Source organism: Nelusetta ayraudi, unplaced genomic scaffold (assembly GCF_046127955.1).
Source record: "Nelusetta ayraudi isolate G7.1 ecotype Tasmania unplaced genomic scaffold, CSIRO-AGI_Nayr_v1 ptg000106l, whole genome shotgun sequence".
NCBI classification, from domain to species: domain Eukaryota; kingdom Metazoa; phylum Chordata; class Actinopteri; order Tetraodontiformes; family Monacanthidae; genus Nelusetta; species Nelusetta ayraudi.
The window spans coordinates 443,304-460,410 of record NW_027466156.1 but is presented as its reverse complement, the minus strand read 5'-3'; the positions used below and the strand labels follow the sequence as shown (position 1 = coordinate 460,410).

Here is a 17,107-nt window from a genome sequence, read left to right as displayed (position 1 = left end):
GAGCAACAACTCTAGATTCATTCCAGCTATTTTTTCAGTAAGACCATAAAGTCATACACCTCATTAATGATATCAACAGCTGCTGTGGTCCATGCCAACACAAGCAAATGTAAACAGCAGTAAAAAGGAACCAGGGATAAGGTCACCGTCTGCCCAGAGGTGTGAGATGTGGCGCGCTTGTATTAATAAACCTCACCAGTAAATACACACGGCCTTGCTGGGAATCCAGACGTGTTTAATTCACGGTTAAGAGAGAACGCTCAAGGATATTATAAACTCTGACCGTGTTCATGGAAATAATTGTGGTACTGCATTAAGTGAGAGAAAGGTGGGCAATAGTTGTTGTTGTTTTTTTCATTTTTCTTGCAATATGTCTCAAACGTTGATGGAAGCCCGACTGAGCAAGCTGCTGATGGCCAAGCCAATACATCCGTCCATTCATGTTGGGCTCACAGGGGGTGGAGCCTACCACAGCGGTTTACGGAGCCATCTTGCTCCATATTTGTTCTCAGTTGGTAAAAGCAACTACCAACTACCAGCAAGGACAAGTTTGGTATATCTATCCTTATGAAAAGAAGCCACTGCCTGCTCATTTCCCCTTCCTGTGGCCAAAATTGTCCCACCTCAAAGCCAGGGCACCGTGTTCCCCCAGCAAGAAGAACTTACTAGATATTACAGCATCCGTTCACTACCATCCTGCTCTCCTTTCCAGAGAAGACGCTGGGCTAAAAAAGAAAAAAAAAAAGCCGCTCAGGCAGCAACATAGAGAGAGAAATATTTATAGGCTTTGTGTGATTCAGACTGTGATTGTTATCCCTGCAAACAAACCCTCTCAGACTGGATTCAAAGGGGGAGCGAGTCCACCTGCAGGCGGTTACACGATGAGAGCATCCATAATTTACAAACGCAGCACAGCAATGATTATGTTCCAGGCCAGGTAATCCGCTCTTTATCCTCGGCACAACCAAAAGAGAGGGGGGGAATATTGCCTCAGTTGTGATGCAACCAGGCAGAGAGGTGTTAGAGCCTTTGTTGGATAATGGACGCTGTGCATGGCTGCACAGGTCAGACCCTCAAAGATCGACCTGAACCTCAAAACTCCCAAAAACTTTATTAATAGCTTGTTGTGTACAAAAGATCTTCAATGCAACTGATTGAGGGCAACAACAGTTTTTTTTACACAATCTTTGGTACACCAAACCTTCCTTCTCCGGATAGGTCTACTCCAATAAACAACACCTAGTGTGTTCACGATGCAGTTCAGGGGATCCAGTTTTTGGGAGGAGGGCAGCTTCAGCATCCAAAATATAAAAAAAACCCTAGTTTATGTGTTGAGGAAATTTGGTCACAAATTGAATTGTTTTCCTCTTGCGCATGGAACTAAAGAAAATTACAAACGTATTTGAACAGTTTTACACTTTCAAAAGAGGAAGAAGTTGTGAAACTGAGGCACAAGTTTGGATTGTGTAGGACCAACACAGTCTCACTCCGTAGACGTCACATATTGACGTTTTGTCAGAAACCCACGACGGCACATAGTGACTTCTTCGGATTCCAGCAACGTCATTTTGCGCCTTCCACGGTCGCTCATAGACACTCATAGAGGTCCAAAGACGGCAAGCTGCGCCTTCTCTGGGATGAGCTAATCTGTTATATCTTTCCGCAAGCTTGACAAAACTCTTTTATGTAATATAATAGATCTATATAACAGATTCGCTCATCCCAGAGAAGCCGCAGTTTGCCGTCTTTGGACCTCTATGAGCGACCGTGGAAGGCGCAAAATGACGTTGCTGGCATCCGAAGAAGGCACTATGTGCCGTCGTGGGTTTCTGACAAAACGTCAATATGTGCCGTCTACGGAGTGAGACTGTGTTGTGTAGGACAGATGATCAAAGATGGCCAATGGCGAAATTCCCAGGCTGTATCCCCAAAGCATCTAAATTGCCCTCTTGTGGCTGGCAGCAAAATAGGTCACAAGCTCCTCCCCCTCTATGTTAGCCATCAGGACATCAGCCAACCTGAAAAACGATAACGATGCAACGTCTTTGCTGAAGACATCTGAGGAATCTTACCAAAAACATTAACATTCCAATTAGTTGTTTTTTTTGCTGATGCTTGTGGTTTGATGTCTTATAAAAAAGATTTCTGTCCGTCTTCCAGCCCTGCAGGATTGGCTGGGAGCCCCGTCATCTCTGACATCTCCCTGATACGTCTTTCACCCGCCGCCATCCCAACGGGTGACTCACCCTTCAGCCCACCTCACCCGTATGTCAGCCCTCACATGGAGCACTACCTGCGCACCGTGCACGGCAGCCCTACCCTGTCCATGATCTCAGCCACCAGAGGACTCAGCCCTGCAGACTGTAAGTTTCTCACAGCTAGTGGTTTGTTTTGAAAAGCTAAAATATACATGGCTGAGGATTGTTTTTCATAAAACTCCCCAAACTTCTTCCTGTGGGGAGGTGAAATAAGTCCAAATACTACATTAATATGAATGTAATGAGAAAAACAATCATGTAAGGAAACAAAAGAGTTTTCTCTTATCATTCATTCATTTAGTTTTCCTGCGAAACAAAAATGTTTTGTAAATGCCAGTAGGTGTGAATATATAGAAATTGTATCAATGAATACCAAGGATATTGGTATATTTATTATTGTTATAAGTTGTCCTCAGTACTTTATTGCAGTAAGAGATTCTAGTGCAAGGGCAAGGCCCAATATTAATCTTTCTTTACCCTCTGTCACTGGTAATGTGGCAGTGTTTTTAGATTTACATAAGTGTATAAAATATGGCGGTTAGGCTTGGAAGGAAGGGAGAAAGCATTGTTACATTTTCAGCACAAGAATGCAAATGTACCGGGAGAAAAACTGCTCCGGAAGAACAACAGAAAAGGGCAGTTGTAGTTTAAAATTGCTTCTTAGAACCATTATTACCTTAGAACTACTCTACTTTGCTCTCATAGCCAAAAGTCCAATGGGAGAAACAAGCCGAACAACAAACCCTGATTGTTTCAGTGACTTCAACTCCTGGATCTTTTGAGACAGTTCTTAGTGTTTAGCCGCTACCAGCCAGACGGGACCCTGAAACAGGCCAAAAGGGGGGATGAGGGGTTGGTGGGAAAACCTTCACAGGCCGTTGCACATCACTGATTTAGACCTAGTGGCCCCCTGGCTCCATTCAGGGCTCTCCTTTCATCCACGCCATTCCCTCTCCCTTCACAGTGGCCCATGAGCATTTGAAAGAACGCGGACTCTTTGGGCTTCCTCCACCTCCACCGGGGACCAGCCCAGCAGAGTACTATCACCTGATGGCCAGCCATCGCAGCCCCTATGGGGAGCTTGTCGTCCAAGGGGGCGGAGCCACGGCGGGCGCCCACTTGTCTGACTACATTGCCCCTGTCGACGGTGAGTAACTGTGCACACGCACATTGCTGTGCTTTAGCGTGACTTCTATTTTTTGTTTCTATCTTAATATGTTTTTTTTGTATAAAATCAGGTATTTGGAAAAGGTCAAAATGGGCTGTTTTAGTCATATTGGATATATAGCTAAATGTAACTTAGGGAGACCATGGTCTTCCAGATGCATCCATGGAAAGTTTCAAGGTTCAAGGTTTGTAAAGCTTACCTCACAGCCCTTCCATGTGTCAGCATGAAAAGCCCACCCTTCTCTTTCCTCTGAGCTGCTGCCATGCAGAGGAAACGGGAAGAATCAAGCCAGGATGGCTGACTGTTGAGCGCTTGTATACATTTCTCCTGCCAAACTGATGGCAGATCCCACATAAACATTGCAGACCTGTTGTGTTGTCGAGCAGCATGTTCTATTGCTGGACAGGTTGTCTTTAGAGCAGGTACATTTGACGCAATAAACGATCCGGCGCCTCGCTCTGCACCTTAAAAGGGGAGCTGTGCTCAAGAGGGAGAGCTCAAAATGACGGACACAAGAGAGAGGAACATCATCTACATGCGACTTAATCTCACTTCTTATCCAAACGCCCGCCGTCGGTCTCGGACCCCAGTGCACTGGATCTTGAATGAGTCCCGTTGTGATGTCAGAGGCCAAACGTGCGCTGCTGAGCACGTCGGCGGGCTGCCAACAACGAGAAGCCGTCTGGCCGTCAAGACTGCGCCTCCAGCCGCGGCTAATGCTGTGCAGGCGCTGAGGCCAAGACAAACAGAGAGCACATTTGGCTCAGAGAGGCCAAACTGTCATGGTTAAGTTATTCACCGAGGCTGTTTAATGTGAGAACGGGGACTCCGCTTGCCAAGTGCAGCATGTGCCCGTTTGTTTAAAAGTGAGGCCCAAACATTTCCCTCCTCAGAACATCGTGAGAAGAGGAAGTAAAGCCGATGGTGCTGTTTAGATTAACACAGTGTTTCAGAAGGTGATGCCACTTGTATCCCATTTTGTTTTATTATTTTGAAGGGCTATTATCAATCCAGTCGAGCGCAACATGAAGGGTGAATTTGAACACCGGCTTGTTTCAAGTCTGCAGGGGGATTTTCATCCTGTCATCAGTATCACCAAATAGTTTTTTACATCCAGAGGGGCCAAAAATAACAGGCAAAGTATAAACTTTGGTTTATTGAGGTTATACGTTAGTCGTTTTCTGTCAAAATGTCATCAACTTATAAAGGCCAAAAGATATGCAGCTGTTTAAGGCATGGTAACTTGGTTTTTGAAGCATATTCCCGCAGAAAAGGTTCACACACACTTACTTTAGAGTTCTCATTAGAATGCTGCTTCTACTACAACTCTTTCCACTAACACGAGTGACATTATTTGAACCTGGTTCTTCTCCGGTTTGGAGAGAGTTCAGTCACATGCAGGCCACAGTGACAACAACACAACACAAGTTCATTCACTATCCAAATCAGTCGACACGCGCAGGCTCTGTGCCACTATCAGCTGCTGATATTCATCTCTACAGAGGAGGCAGAGAGGGGAGGGAGGGTAGGGGGGTGGCCAGCAAGTGGAGCTTTTCCATTGGACCATTAATCAGGGGAAGTGGCACATTAATAAAGGTGTCTCCCCAGAGGCGAGGACAGGTTGCAGAGATGGATACGACTACAAGAGTCGTTACGATCAAAGATAGCAAAAGTAAAAGCTGCCCCATCATCAGCAGCAAGCAAAGCTACATTTCAACTTTAGGTCGTTAACTGGTTCAAATTAGGGTCCCAGGATAGCAGCTGTTGCAGAAAGAAACAAGCACTGATGTCTTTCTCTCATCATTAAATTCCCATAAGTCCCCTTGATGTGGCCGTCCGCCCACCTGCTCAGGTCTCTTAGCACTAATTTGCCAAACTGATAGCATATGTTGAAGATTTGTAGTAGATAAATGGAAACAACCCTTTAGTCCCCATTGTTAGGGACAGAATTAACGACCATAATTAATCTGTCTGGAAGATTGTTCATCAAGATTCAAGAACACCGGAATGTTGGACTGGTCCAAAAGTCCAAATCTGGCCACACAGTTTCTTCCAAAATGTTTCTTGATGTCAAGTAAGATCATCACATCAAGTGTAGCAAACCTTTACTAATGTGTAGTTTTTTCATGCCCTCGTGCTACCCTGAAATGCAGCAAATCTAGAACATATTCTATTGGCTGAACCTCAAACCCAGCCTAACATCATGCTCTGGTTTGTGGGCAACTTGCTGAAGGTTTGGCTGAGGCTGCAACTTCCAGATGTGACCATGTGTTGTCAAGAAAGTTAAGCTTGTATAAGGCTGTGCAAAATAGTTAAAATGGAAGGAGTTTAAATTCCATGCCTGGATTTACATTTTCAGGAGATCGATCAGAGCACTCTGCATACATTTCCTCGCAGTTGGAATCAATTCTCCGTAAATTGCCCTCATTTAGCATTGTGAAGTGGAGCCAAGGCTGTTGATGTTTATCTGGAGTAATTAGGGAAGGAATTATTGTGAGGGGATTGATTCGTTATGTCTGAATTTTAATGGGGTCTTCACATGTGTGCAAATGTCAGGGACTTTATTCCAGGCTTTTAGAAGAGAAACAAAAGTATGGAACCAAAAATATGTTTTCTCAAATAGGAACAATGCTTATCAAACAGCTTTTATCATTTGTGTCTTGAACAATTCTAGCTATATAAAGTAATGTGAATGAAGTAAATGGATATGGGGACTTCTAAATCCTTTATTCTCTGTCAGGCTTGGTTTTGTCACTTAGAACAAATGGCTGATGGTATTAGCTGTGATCACTTATTGATAGGGCTGTTCTTGGTCTCCGTGGGGCTCAAGTGTCACCTTGAGGCTACGGCCATATCAGTCACAGTGTTCCAGGCTGGAGCCCAGCTAGTGGCCCGGTCTCCAACTGGAGTGACAGAATCTGAGGAGGACGACAAAGTGATCCGGTGAGGAGCAACATATCAGATTTGAGGAGTCATTTGTTTTAGATTGAGGGTATTTAGAGTCTCGCAGGGGATGGATGATGTGCTTGGATTAGATCTAAAGAGATGTGGTGTCAGGATGGAGGATGAGTGCTGTTCATCATTTCTGTCAGATCCAAAAAAGGTATTTTCAGTGATAACTGCACTGTAAAAATGAACAAAAACTGTGTTTTGTGGCCGTGGAAATAACCAAATATGGCCATAGTTTGGCCATTTAAGCCAAAGAAGACTTTGGTTTCTAATCAAACACTTCTTCGACGTCTGTTTTACAGTGTCGCGCTTCTCCAGCCCCAGAATGACACCCCGACTGAGCAGGAAGAGGGCGCTGTCAATTTCGCCGCTGTCAGACGCCAGTATCGACCTTCAGACGATGATACGCACCTCGCCAAACTCGCTGGTCGCCTACATCAACAACTCTCGCTCCAGCTCAGCAGCCAGCAGCTCGTACGGACACCTGGTTGGAGGCCTGAGGTGGGGAAACTGGTTCTGAACACTGCACTATCTTGTATCCCCCTTAAACCTCCAAACTTCCTGACACATACCATCTCAGTTTCATCTTTACGACGACATTGGCTTAAAAGCGCAAAATCAGAACACATGAGTCCTGACTCTCTCTCTTGCTCCTTGCAGCCCCTCCTTTCCGTTCCCTCACCCCATCAACCCAATGGCCTACCAGCAGCTGCTCTCCCAACAACGAGGGCTCAGCGCCTTCGGCCATACCCCACCTCTCCTCCAACCTCCACACACCTTCGCCAGGCACCAGCCAGGCCTCGGCCTATCTTCACTGCCAAGCTCAGGCCACAACAATAGCCTGCCGGCCAAGGTAAGAAGCATGGATTTTAATTGAGTAATCTAATCATTATCTATCTATTTATCCATCTATCAATCTATCTATCTATCTATCTATCTATCTATCACAATTCTACAATGAGAGCCAGTTGACGTTCAAAGCTTCCCTCTAGGTGTGAGAGGCATCACTTCATGACAATGATGATGATCACTTGATGATCGTCCTGTGGTTAACTGAACCATGTCCAAAGTCAGACTTGAGTACAGAGAGGCCTTCAGTGTCATCCTTTTCTTCTTAATTATGAATCCACATTGATGATGCTGCAGCTTCCTGTTTTGAGTTTGTTTTTTTACAAGGGATCTGTGGGGGCACAGATTTTTTTGTCTAAAAAAAACAAACTTCAGTCTTGCTATTGGATTGTATGGTTATTTAGCGTAAACTTGGTCTAAATGCAGGACCACCAGCAAGAGAGGAAAAGGGGAATCAATCAGGAGGCTGCTGCCCCTTCAAATCTCCATCTGCTTGCACTACTGGAACGTTTGCTGTTTACTGCTCGTGTTGACATGGAATTAAAATGTTTGAGGCTGGCGTATTTTAACACTCTCAGAATGAATCAAGCCCTGCGTTGTAATTGACATAATTTCTGTCGGTGTAATTACCTCTTCTTTCCCTCCAATAATTTCGGACTGAAACAACTACTTATCCAAACCTGAAATTTTGCTGCGCTGGCTGTTCTCTCATTATGTCAGTAACATTGGTGATATCGTCTTGGCCATGCTGTCATTTTGATTCACAGTTTGACACACATTGAGCACATACTGATTTCCTATAGAGATCGTCTTTCACTGGATCAGGTAGTCCAACACTGGTCATTTACTCCTGAAACACAGTTAAAACATTTAGCCTAATCCTGGTCTGGGCCTCTCTCCTGGCCAATGTGTTCAAAAGGGTAAAAGGGATGACAAAAAAGTGTCCAGATCTCAAAATACTTGGTTGGATTTATTCAAGTCATTATCCTGTTTTTCTTGTGAGGGGAACTCTCAAATCTCTACTTTCATGAGAGACTTAATCCTCCTTGACATTTTGAACGTTTGAATCCACTTCTCCCTTCTCATTACACTAGCTAAACAAACAAAACCCAGGTGGTATGTGCGTTCAGAGCGTAAGAGCTGTGATCTCATTTGTTGTGCCTTATAGTTGAAAACTTAATGATGTTTTCTTTTATACCTTGTCTTTAGAACCTGAGCACCGACTCGGCAGTGAGCAGTACGGTCGACCCCATGATGACCAAAAGGTCAAAGGTCAAAACAGAAGCAGAGGGATTGAGGCCAGCCTCTCCTTCTTCACCGGTACAGTAAACACCCAACAGCAAGCAAAAGTTCTTAACACACCACTGGTCTCCTCACTTTGCTAAGAAAGAAGATCTTTTTTTTCATTGTTTTTTTTGTTTTTTTTGCACAAGTTTGCTCAACTCTGGAAAATATTTAAAAAAGGAATAATAATAATAATAAAATACATAAAAACCTTTAGAATGGCAAAAAAAAAAAAAAAAAAGAATTTGGTGAACAGAAACATTTTTAAAAGTCAATGACTTCCACTTGTTTATTTCTTCCCACTGCCTCTCTGTCCTGATCCTGAGTGGTGGCCCCAGGGAGCCCCAGCCTCCCGTGACCCTCTTGTAAAACGAGTCTCGGATAACAAAAGCAAAAAAAAAAGAATTTCCTCATGATAGGAGCTTTGCAGCTCCGGCCCCCACCTCTCCCTCTCGGTGGCTCCCTGGCCACTGTAAACTGTGCCAGAGCACTTCATTTTCATGAAATATTGGCTGGGCTTTATTGTCATCTGAGGAGCCTTTTTCTCTTGCTTTTGACAAATTTGCGGCTGCTCTCCGATCGCAAGGCAGCTTTGGGTTTGATGCATGGGGACGGCAGAGTGCGCCGTCGTCTGGGGGCCACCAGAATTGATGAAGATAGCGCGCGTGGGGCAGCGACAAAACATGCTGCAGTCAGCACGTAGTGTGTGTGGTGTGTGTGTGTGTGTGTGTGTGTGTGTGTGTGTGTGTGTGTGTGTGTGTGTGTGTGTGTGTGTGTGTGTGTGAGCGCGTGCATGGATGTGTACAGAAGCCAGAAAGGATTATCTTTGTGTCAATTGTTGTCTTGCACATGGATGTGTGTTCATTTACAATCGTCTCAGTGAAGACAGTTTGGCCACCTAAATAAAGATTGTTTAAAGGTGTTGCAGAACATTAGTAATAAAATTCCAGTGAATATGTTCAGAATATTTGTATGGAAGGACGAAACCATTTATTTTGGGTAGCAATTGTTAACCTACCGTGGACAATCTACTGAACTGTTCTATTTCTTGTCATCTAAAAAAGCTCTGTCCAGATCTTCTTCTTCTTTTTAGTGGAGAAAAAGTTGTTGTTAAGTTCCTCATGGTTTCACGCTGCCTAATTAGAGGCGGCCTGGCACTGGTAAACAGACTTCACGTGTGTGTTTGCAGCGCTGTTGTCACAACAACTTTGCTTCCAGCCTCTATAACTTTAGTACAACTGTGAGGACTGTCATCTGTAATTTGCCGCCACTGCTTCCCAGGATCGGGTCAAACACAAGCGTGAGCCTTGCAAAGGCTGTAAACTGTTCCACATGTGTTTGACACAAAAAAGACACAGTCTAACAACCCCCCCCCCCCCAAAAAAAAAAGACTTAATTTTCCATAAATCCTATAAACGAATCAGTGTCGTGTTTGCCAATGGTTTCTCCACAGAATCATCACAGCAGCTCCCTGGACTTGAAGGATGAAGACCGGGACGATTGTAAGCAGGAGCCCGAGGCCGTTTACGAGACGAACTGCCACTGGGAGGGCTGCAGCAAGGAGTACGACACGCAAGAGCAGTTGGTCCATGTAAGCAAGCACACACACAAACACCGCAAAATAAACTTCAGCAAACAAGCAGCTTAGCCTGTAATTTGCAGGAACGTGATGCATCAAAGACATGAATCTGGGGACAACTTGTCTAGAAAGTAGGTCAGAATTAAATTCCATCTGACCCAAAATGTGCATTTGGGCTTCTAAAAGAGAAAATAATGGAATTGTACTCAGAGTCAATATTAAAAAAACAAACAAAAAAAAAAAACATGTTTCAGCAAAACCCAAGTGGTGCCATCCAAATTTCTACAGAAAATTGGATGGCTGCATCTCCTTAGTGTGCATCCAAAGGAGCAAGTTGAAAACATGGTATTTTTCTTGTGCCGCCTGACACAAGATCGCAACTGAATGCCTCCATGGTCTCCGTTTGTTCATGCGCTTGCATGTCTGGGCCCGAGGTCCGACTGTCAAGCCGTCGTCATTTCCTTTTCTTTTTTTTTTCCTTTTCAGCCATCACAACAAGCAGGGTCTCACGCATTCCACAGTGGCAATGAAGCAAAGACGGGGAGAGCGGGAGCAGGTTGAGGGGGATTAGCTCGGGTCCGACTGGGTGGGGGCGCTGTCCGTCTTTGGTTCAACTTAATTCTTCTCTCTTCCTCAAGAAAAAAAAAAAAACGCAACAGCCCCTCCCCATGGTCAAAACTCCTCTCCACCCATTCACAGGCTATTAAACCTGCTATGCGTGGCATTCTTTTTAAAAAAAAAATCAGCCGTCTGTCGTCGACACATTTTGCTGCTTTGATGTTTTTTTTCCACTTTGCAAATAAAATTGCGGTCAAGTTTATCCCCCGTAGCATCACTAAAATGATTTGGTTTGGAGTAAATTAGGAACATGTTTCCCACAAACTCTGTTACTTCCTTCCCGCTTACCTTGTTTATCGGCCTCAGAATCTTATTTTGGTTTCGCTGAATTAGTCAAAGACACAAAACACACATAACAACCACAGCATCTCTGAATAAGTTCCCCAATTCACCCAAAAAATGCTCAAGCAAGTGCAGTCAAATGCAAAATGGGGAAAAAAACATGTTTTTAGAGCAACTACTCTATTAGCAAAAATTTTTTTTTTCCTTGACGATAAAATGCTGTAGGAAGTTAAAAGAAAGCACCAATGTCACTGACCAAAAGACTTTATATTTGAGCATTTCATCTGAACTTCACTCATGGACCCAGCTTTCATCTGGTCGGTAAAAAAGGATCTTTGGCACTCCTAATTAGCCAAAGTGTAAAGCTGTCCTACGCTCCGGCCGTCCTTTGAGAATCACACAGATAAGACAGATCTCTACTGAGAAATCCTCCCCCGAACAACATGAGAGCATCTTAGTGGAAAGTCTCTCCAGAAAAACTGCTCATTTTCTTCATGTGTGTGTGTGTTTGTGTCCTGGGTGTCCCACAGCACATCAATAATGACCACATCCATGGAGAGAAGAAGGAGTTTGTGTGCCGCTGGGACGACTGTTCGCGGGAGCAGAAGCCCTTCAAAGCCCAGTACATGCTGGTGGTTCACATGCGCCGACACACGGGGGAGAAACCACACAAGTGCACGGTGGGTAATGGAGCGGCCCTCCCTTGGGTCAGCGCTTTCCAAACGCCACACGCGTTTCAGCACAAAAAGGTGTCATTTTTCACCTGGGATGGCAGAACAGAACTAGACTATATCAGTCTATATGTCGTGCAGCTGCACCATTCAAACTTTTTTGGCGTTATTTTACTTTTGCTTTTACTTCTGCTTCCCGTCCAGTATTTAGTCTGGGCCAATAAAGAAAAATGCCCTGATTCCCTTCTTTGGTTCTTGCAGTTTGAGGGCTGTGCAAAGGCGTACTCCCGACTTGAGAACCTGAAAACTCATCTGCGCTCACACACCGGTGAGAAACCGTACGTCTGCGAACACGAAGGATGCAACAAGGCATTCTCCAATGCCTCAGATCGAGCCAAACATCAGAACAGGACACACTCCAATGAGGTAGCAGACATTCTTTAGTCCACTTGGAAAGGCAAATGATGCACAGAAACCAGGGGGCCTGTTCAACGATCTTCTGTTTTCAGAAACCCTACGTGTGTAAGATCCCCGGCTGCACAAAGCGCTACACTGATCCCAGCTCCCTCAGGAAGCACGTCAAGACAGTGCATGGTCCAGAAGCCCACGTCACCAAAAAACAGCGCAGTGATCTACTGCCGAGGCCACCAGCGCCAAAGGAGAATGGTGAGAACGAGATGGGGAACAGAGGAAGAGGCCAGAGGGAAGAAAAGGCATCCGAGGATGGCTCCCCCAGAGGAGTGGATGACTACCTGCACGTTAAATCTATCAAGACGGAAAACTCTGTGGTAAGAGCATATTCTCGAAACAGAAAGTGCTTGAAAACAAAGAACCAAGTCTGATGCAAAATAATACCAAAAATATGAGAAATTACAAAGATGCAGTCTCCCTAACAAACCATTTTCTCCACTTTTAACAACTCTTTATTCTAATTTTTCCACTGCTTGATTGTTTTTATTCTCTCCCTTTTGTTAAAACTCTTCTCCCGGACAGAAATTGTTGAGGTGAGCCCGCCTTTGTCTTAAGTACATCAAACCATTAACCAACATACTTGTTTTCCATTCAGTCTCTCTTACTGTTGAGAAAAATTCAAAATGAAGAAAGTCTTTTGGACTCACACCTCTTCATTTCATCATGGGCCATGGCAGGATTTTGATTCACACTGCATGTCATCAGCGATACGTCACCTTTTTCTCCACACAGACAACAGAGACCTTTCAAATCATGAAGCCAGATCCTGAACGTGATAAAAGCCACTCCTGGATTAATATTCAAACACTGGGAATTGGTTATGGCACTCTGTGCAAACACGGCCAACTATCAAGCTGTGATCAAGACAGCTTTTTAGCGGCGAATAAATTATAGCATGCAGGGAAGCTGACGCTGGTCGGGGTTAATTCACATAGAGGCATAACACTACTGGAAAGACACGGGGTTGTTCACATGCAACAAACTGACACCCACCGACACTGTTGAAGATGAATATGAAGGAAGAGACTGTATGAGCATGACAGCATAAAGTCTTTAGGCAAAAATCTGAGTAGATTTTTACATAGATTTCTTGTTCCAAATATTAGAATTTGTCCATTGAAAAGAGCAGTCTGGTTTTATCCTGAAGAAACCCTGAAGGCTTTTCTTTGTAAATGTATCTGAGAAGGGTCCTTGTGACACGCTGAGCACCAGACTTACCTCCATGTTGAAAAAGCCTCAGAGCCTCTGAAAAATCTGATCACATCTCATGACGATCGGACTGGCTCCAGCCCAAGCAGTCTTTCATCCTGCCCATTTCTTATTCACAGACAGACTAAGCCACTCTGTAATCTATGATGCACCCCCCCACACCCCCAACTCACATCCAAAAAACATTCATTATTTGCAATTAGGCGGGAAGAGAAAAGAACCAATGATTTGCTGTTCTCTGTTCTCTGTGCCATGTTAAAATAAAACAGTTGCATTTCTGTTTCCAGTTTGGTGATCTTTTATCCATCCTTCAATTCATCTCCTGTCCTAGATGTATCAGTCCAGCCCTGGCGGTCAGTCATCATGTAGCAGCGAACCGTCACCACTTGGCAGTGCCACCAACAATGACAGTGGAGTAGAAATGGCTGCGCTCAGCGGGGGAAGTCTGGGGGACCTTAGCAACCTGGATGAACTGCCCTTTGTGGAGCCGCTGGCCTGCGATGATTCCGCCGGCGGAGTCGCAGTGGTGGGTCTCCATCTGCGGAAGCACCTCAACACCAGTCAGTGCCTGGAGACTCTGAAGAAAGAGAAGCTGAAGACAGTGAGGGACTCGTGCCGGTGGGCCAGCAACACAACACCCCCTGTTCTTGGAACCAAACTTCCACCCATTCAAACAAGCGGTTAGTGAAGAGCATCATTGATCTTTACCAGTGATACAAGTCCTTTAGCCTCTGTGTTGTTCTCCACCAGCTAATCTGATATATCTTGATTTACAGGGTCCATCTTGGAGATGGGGGGTGGTCTGAGGTCCTTCTCTGGTTCCAGCTTGGCTGATCTGAGCTGTGGGAAAACAACTCTTTTGGGAAACCTTTCAGAGCGTCGCGACAGCACTTCCAGTACGCTGAGCTCAGTTTACACCCTGAGCCGTCGATCCTCGGGAATCTCCCCCTGCTACTCAAGTCGGCGTTCAAGTCAGACCTCCCAGTTTGGTGCCAACCGCCCAGGCAACGTGAGCTCCGCCGACTCTTACGACCCAATCTCTGCAGACATCTCACGCCGTTCTAGCCAGGTCAGCCAGTGTGGAGAGGGCAGTGAAGGAGTAGCAGGTTATGGGGGAATGGCTATACCCAGTCCACTCAGCTTGACTCCAGCCCAACACTACCGTCTCAAGGCTAAATATGCTGCAGCCACTGGAGGCGTACCGCCTACACCTCTCCCATACATGGACCAAATGTGTCGGAAGACCCAAGTATCCTTGCATGGTGACTCCCAGTACAGCAGCTACGGCACAAGGAGCCTAATGCCGCATGAGGTTCCTGCAAACATCCCCCGCAGAGCCAGTGACCCCGTGAGACGGCTGGCCATAGACTCACAAAGCCTCCCACAAATGCAGCGCCACAATAGCATTGGAACACTTAATAGAACAAACCATGCACATCCACCTTCTGCCGAAGATCGCAGACATTTGACCCAACAAGGCCGACTTGGATTGGTTGGTAGTCCCCACCGCTACGCTTACAGTCTTCAACCTCCTAGAATTTTAGAGAATATCCCTATGGAGACAATAAGTAGAGACATTCCTGAGGAAAACCAGATGCCTCCTGGAGATTTAACCAACCCTAATCGACAGCAACACATGTACTCACAGAGAGACCAGAGTGAGCTGGCCACAGTGAACACCAACATAAACCTGCAGACTCCAGTTTTCCCCCAATCTAACATCGGTCCCACCCAGCATCAAGCAATGAGTCAGTCTCTCCTGAGGAATAGCAAGACTAATTTCCCTCCTCACAGCGGCAGGGCCTGTTTGGGGCAAATGGATACCCACCAGCACCAGCACAGAAGAGGAGCAACTGTCCTTCAACATAACCAGAACTTTGGTTGTTTGAACAACAATATCGGCTCTGACCAGCAGATGATCCAACATCATGGTAGCACAGCACAACAGAAATCTAAGACGTTGGCAAATCTCAATGAAGGAATAACCTTCCAAAACAGATTTGGTGACGGCATAGGTCCTTATGATAAAAATGGAAACACCACTTATCCGCTTTGCAATAACGTTGAAACGGTCAACAGGGCAGGTGCGTCCAACCAAACATACAAACACGAAGCTGTTGACATGGAAACAGCTGACATTTCTTTTGCTGGCACTGGCTGTCAGCATGTCCAGATAAAAACAGAGGACTATGACGGATCACTAAGGATTTCCGGAGAGCAAAATAGCAACATGTCTTTCCAGAATCCAGTGCAAACTGGGAATCACAGCTACTTGCAACCAAGGCCGCCAGATATACCAAAATCTACAAAAGATGAGCAGTCAGCACCAAGAGTGCTGCAGCATACAAGGCACCTTATTAATGCCAAACCTGACAATGCTTTTAAGATAACAAGAAGTGGAGTTTTAGGACTTGATTGCAGTGGCTGTTCTAAAGACAACACCTTGTATTACACAGGGCAGATCAAAGTATTTGAGCCCACGGAGAACCTGGACATTCCTCCTGTGGTGAATGTATCAATTCTTGAAAATGCGTTGTCTCCCAACTCAGCCGACAACCACGAGCAGGCCTCCAGGACTGACTGCAGCACAGCACTGGAGCCAGTGCAGATTGACTTTGATAGCATGCTGGACGATGGGGATCACTCCAGCATCATGTCTGGAACCCTGAGTCCCAGTCTGCTCCAGAGCTTGTCTCAGAGTTCCTCCCGCTTGACGACACCCAGGAACTCTGTCACGCTGCCCCCTGCGCCAGTGGCAACAGGGAACATGGCCGTTGGGGACATGAGCTCATTGCTGACTGCATTAGCAGAAGAGAGCAAGTTCCTCAACTTGATGTCTTAAAGACATAAATGTAATTGCTGATGCACAGAAAATGTTCATCCGCTTCAAATGTAATGTGATAATGTACCAAAAAGCCTCTGCAGTTTGTGACCGTTTTTATTGTACTTTTATCTGAATGTTATTTAAAAATGACATTTTTTGTATATTGATGGAAAGCAATACTTGTGTTTTTTATTTTGCTTTGGGTTCTGAAAATGACCGAAACTATCAAAAAAAATTCTGTTTTTCTACAGAGATGAGTTGATTAAGTGCCTGGCTCAGCCAACACATATCTTGATTGCATCTAACGTGTGAAACCAAGCTGGTGATTGTGAAGATATACCAACAAGAGCAACTTAGCAGAAGACCATTGACTTGTAACCCTCTCTGTCACCACTTCATTTTTATGTTTACAGTACTGAGTGTGTTTATGCTTTGGCAATGTGAAAACAGGATCAAACTTCTTTTGTTTTTTGTACATTAATACACCAGTTTGTGTGCAGTTTTCTTGTATATAACATTTGTACATTTTTTTAAATACAAAGCGTACATTGATTTTTTTATTTTATTTTTTTTTTAAACTGCTATTTGTTTTGTTCTTCTTAACATCCAAAATAGAGAAAACTCACAATGATATTGCAAATTATAATGATTATTCCACACCTATGCTATCCTTAAGGTTTTCTCAAAATGCTTTGCAACAGATAAGAATGAACACCTTCTACTGAACACTGCCAATAATCATTTCTTTAGTTCAACAACTCCTACTACATGGTTGCCATCTGAAGCCATCATGATTTTGGAATGATTTGTGAAAAGAAGTGTCAGTCACTTCAATAATTCAACATCGGAACTTTTCATCTTTGAAGCCACGGCCTTACACTTGCTTTGCCAGCGATGCACTTTCCTCAAACCTTCATGTCAGACAGAGGTGCCACACACTCTTTA

At 44.7% G+C, this 17,107-nt stretch overlaps 1 protein-coding gene across 1 annotated transcript in view; it reads left to right on the top strand.

The window, feature by feature from the left end:
• Nucleotides 1–16,746, top strand: part of LOC142903120 (zinc finger protein GLI2-like) — a 44,801-nt gene extending 28,055 nt beyond the window's left edge. Inside the window, exons 4-14 of the mRNA XM_076048593.1 lie at nucleotides 2,161–2,363; nucleotides 3,223–3,405; nucleotides 6,678–6,876; nucleotides 7,036–7,228; nucleotides 8,434–8,544; nucleotides 9,962–10,099; nucleotides 11,518–11,667; nucleotides 11,920–12,084; nucleotides 12,168–12,446; nucleotides 13,670–14,018; nucleotides 14,115–16,746. Coding sequence (XP_075904708.1) covers nucleotides 2,161–2,363; nucleotides 3,223–3,405; nucleotides 6,678–6,876; nucleotides 7,036–7,228; nucleotides 8,434–8,544; nucleotides 9,962–10,099; nucleotides 11,518–11,667; nucleotides 11,920–12,084; nucleotides 12,168–12,446; nucleotides 13,670–14,018; nucleotides 14,115–16,180 — 4,036 coding nt within the window. The 3' untranslated portion in view covers nucleotides 16,181–16,746. The remainder of the gene's footprint in view (nucleotides 1–2,160; nucleotides 2,364–3,222; nucleotides 3,406–6,677; nucleotides 6,877–7,035; nucleotides 7,229–8,433; nucleotides 8,545–9,961; nucleotides 10,100–11,517; nucleotides 11,668–11,919; nucleotides 12,085–12,167; nucleotides 12,447–13,669; nucleotides 14,019–14,114) is intronic.
• Nucleotides 16,747–17,107: the final 361 nt, after the last annotated feature.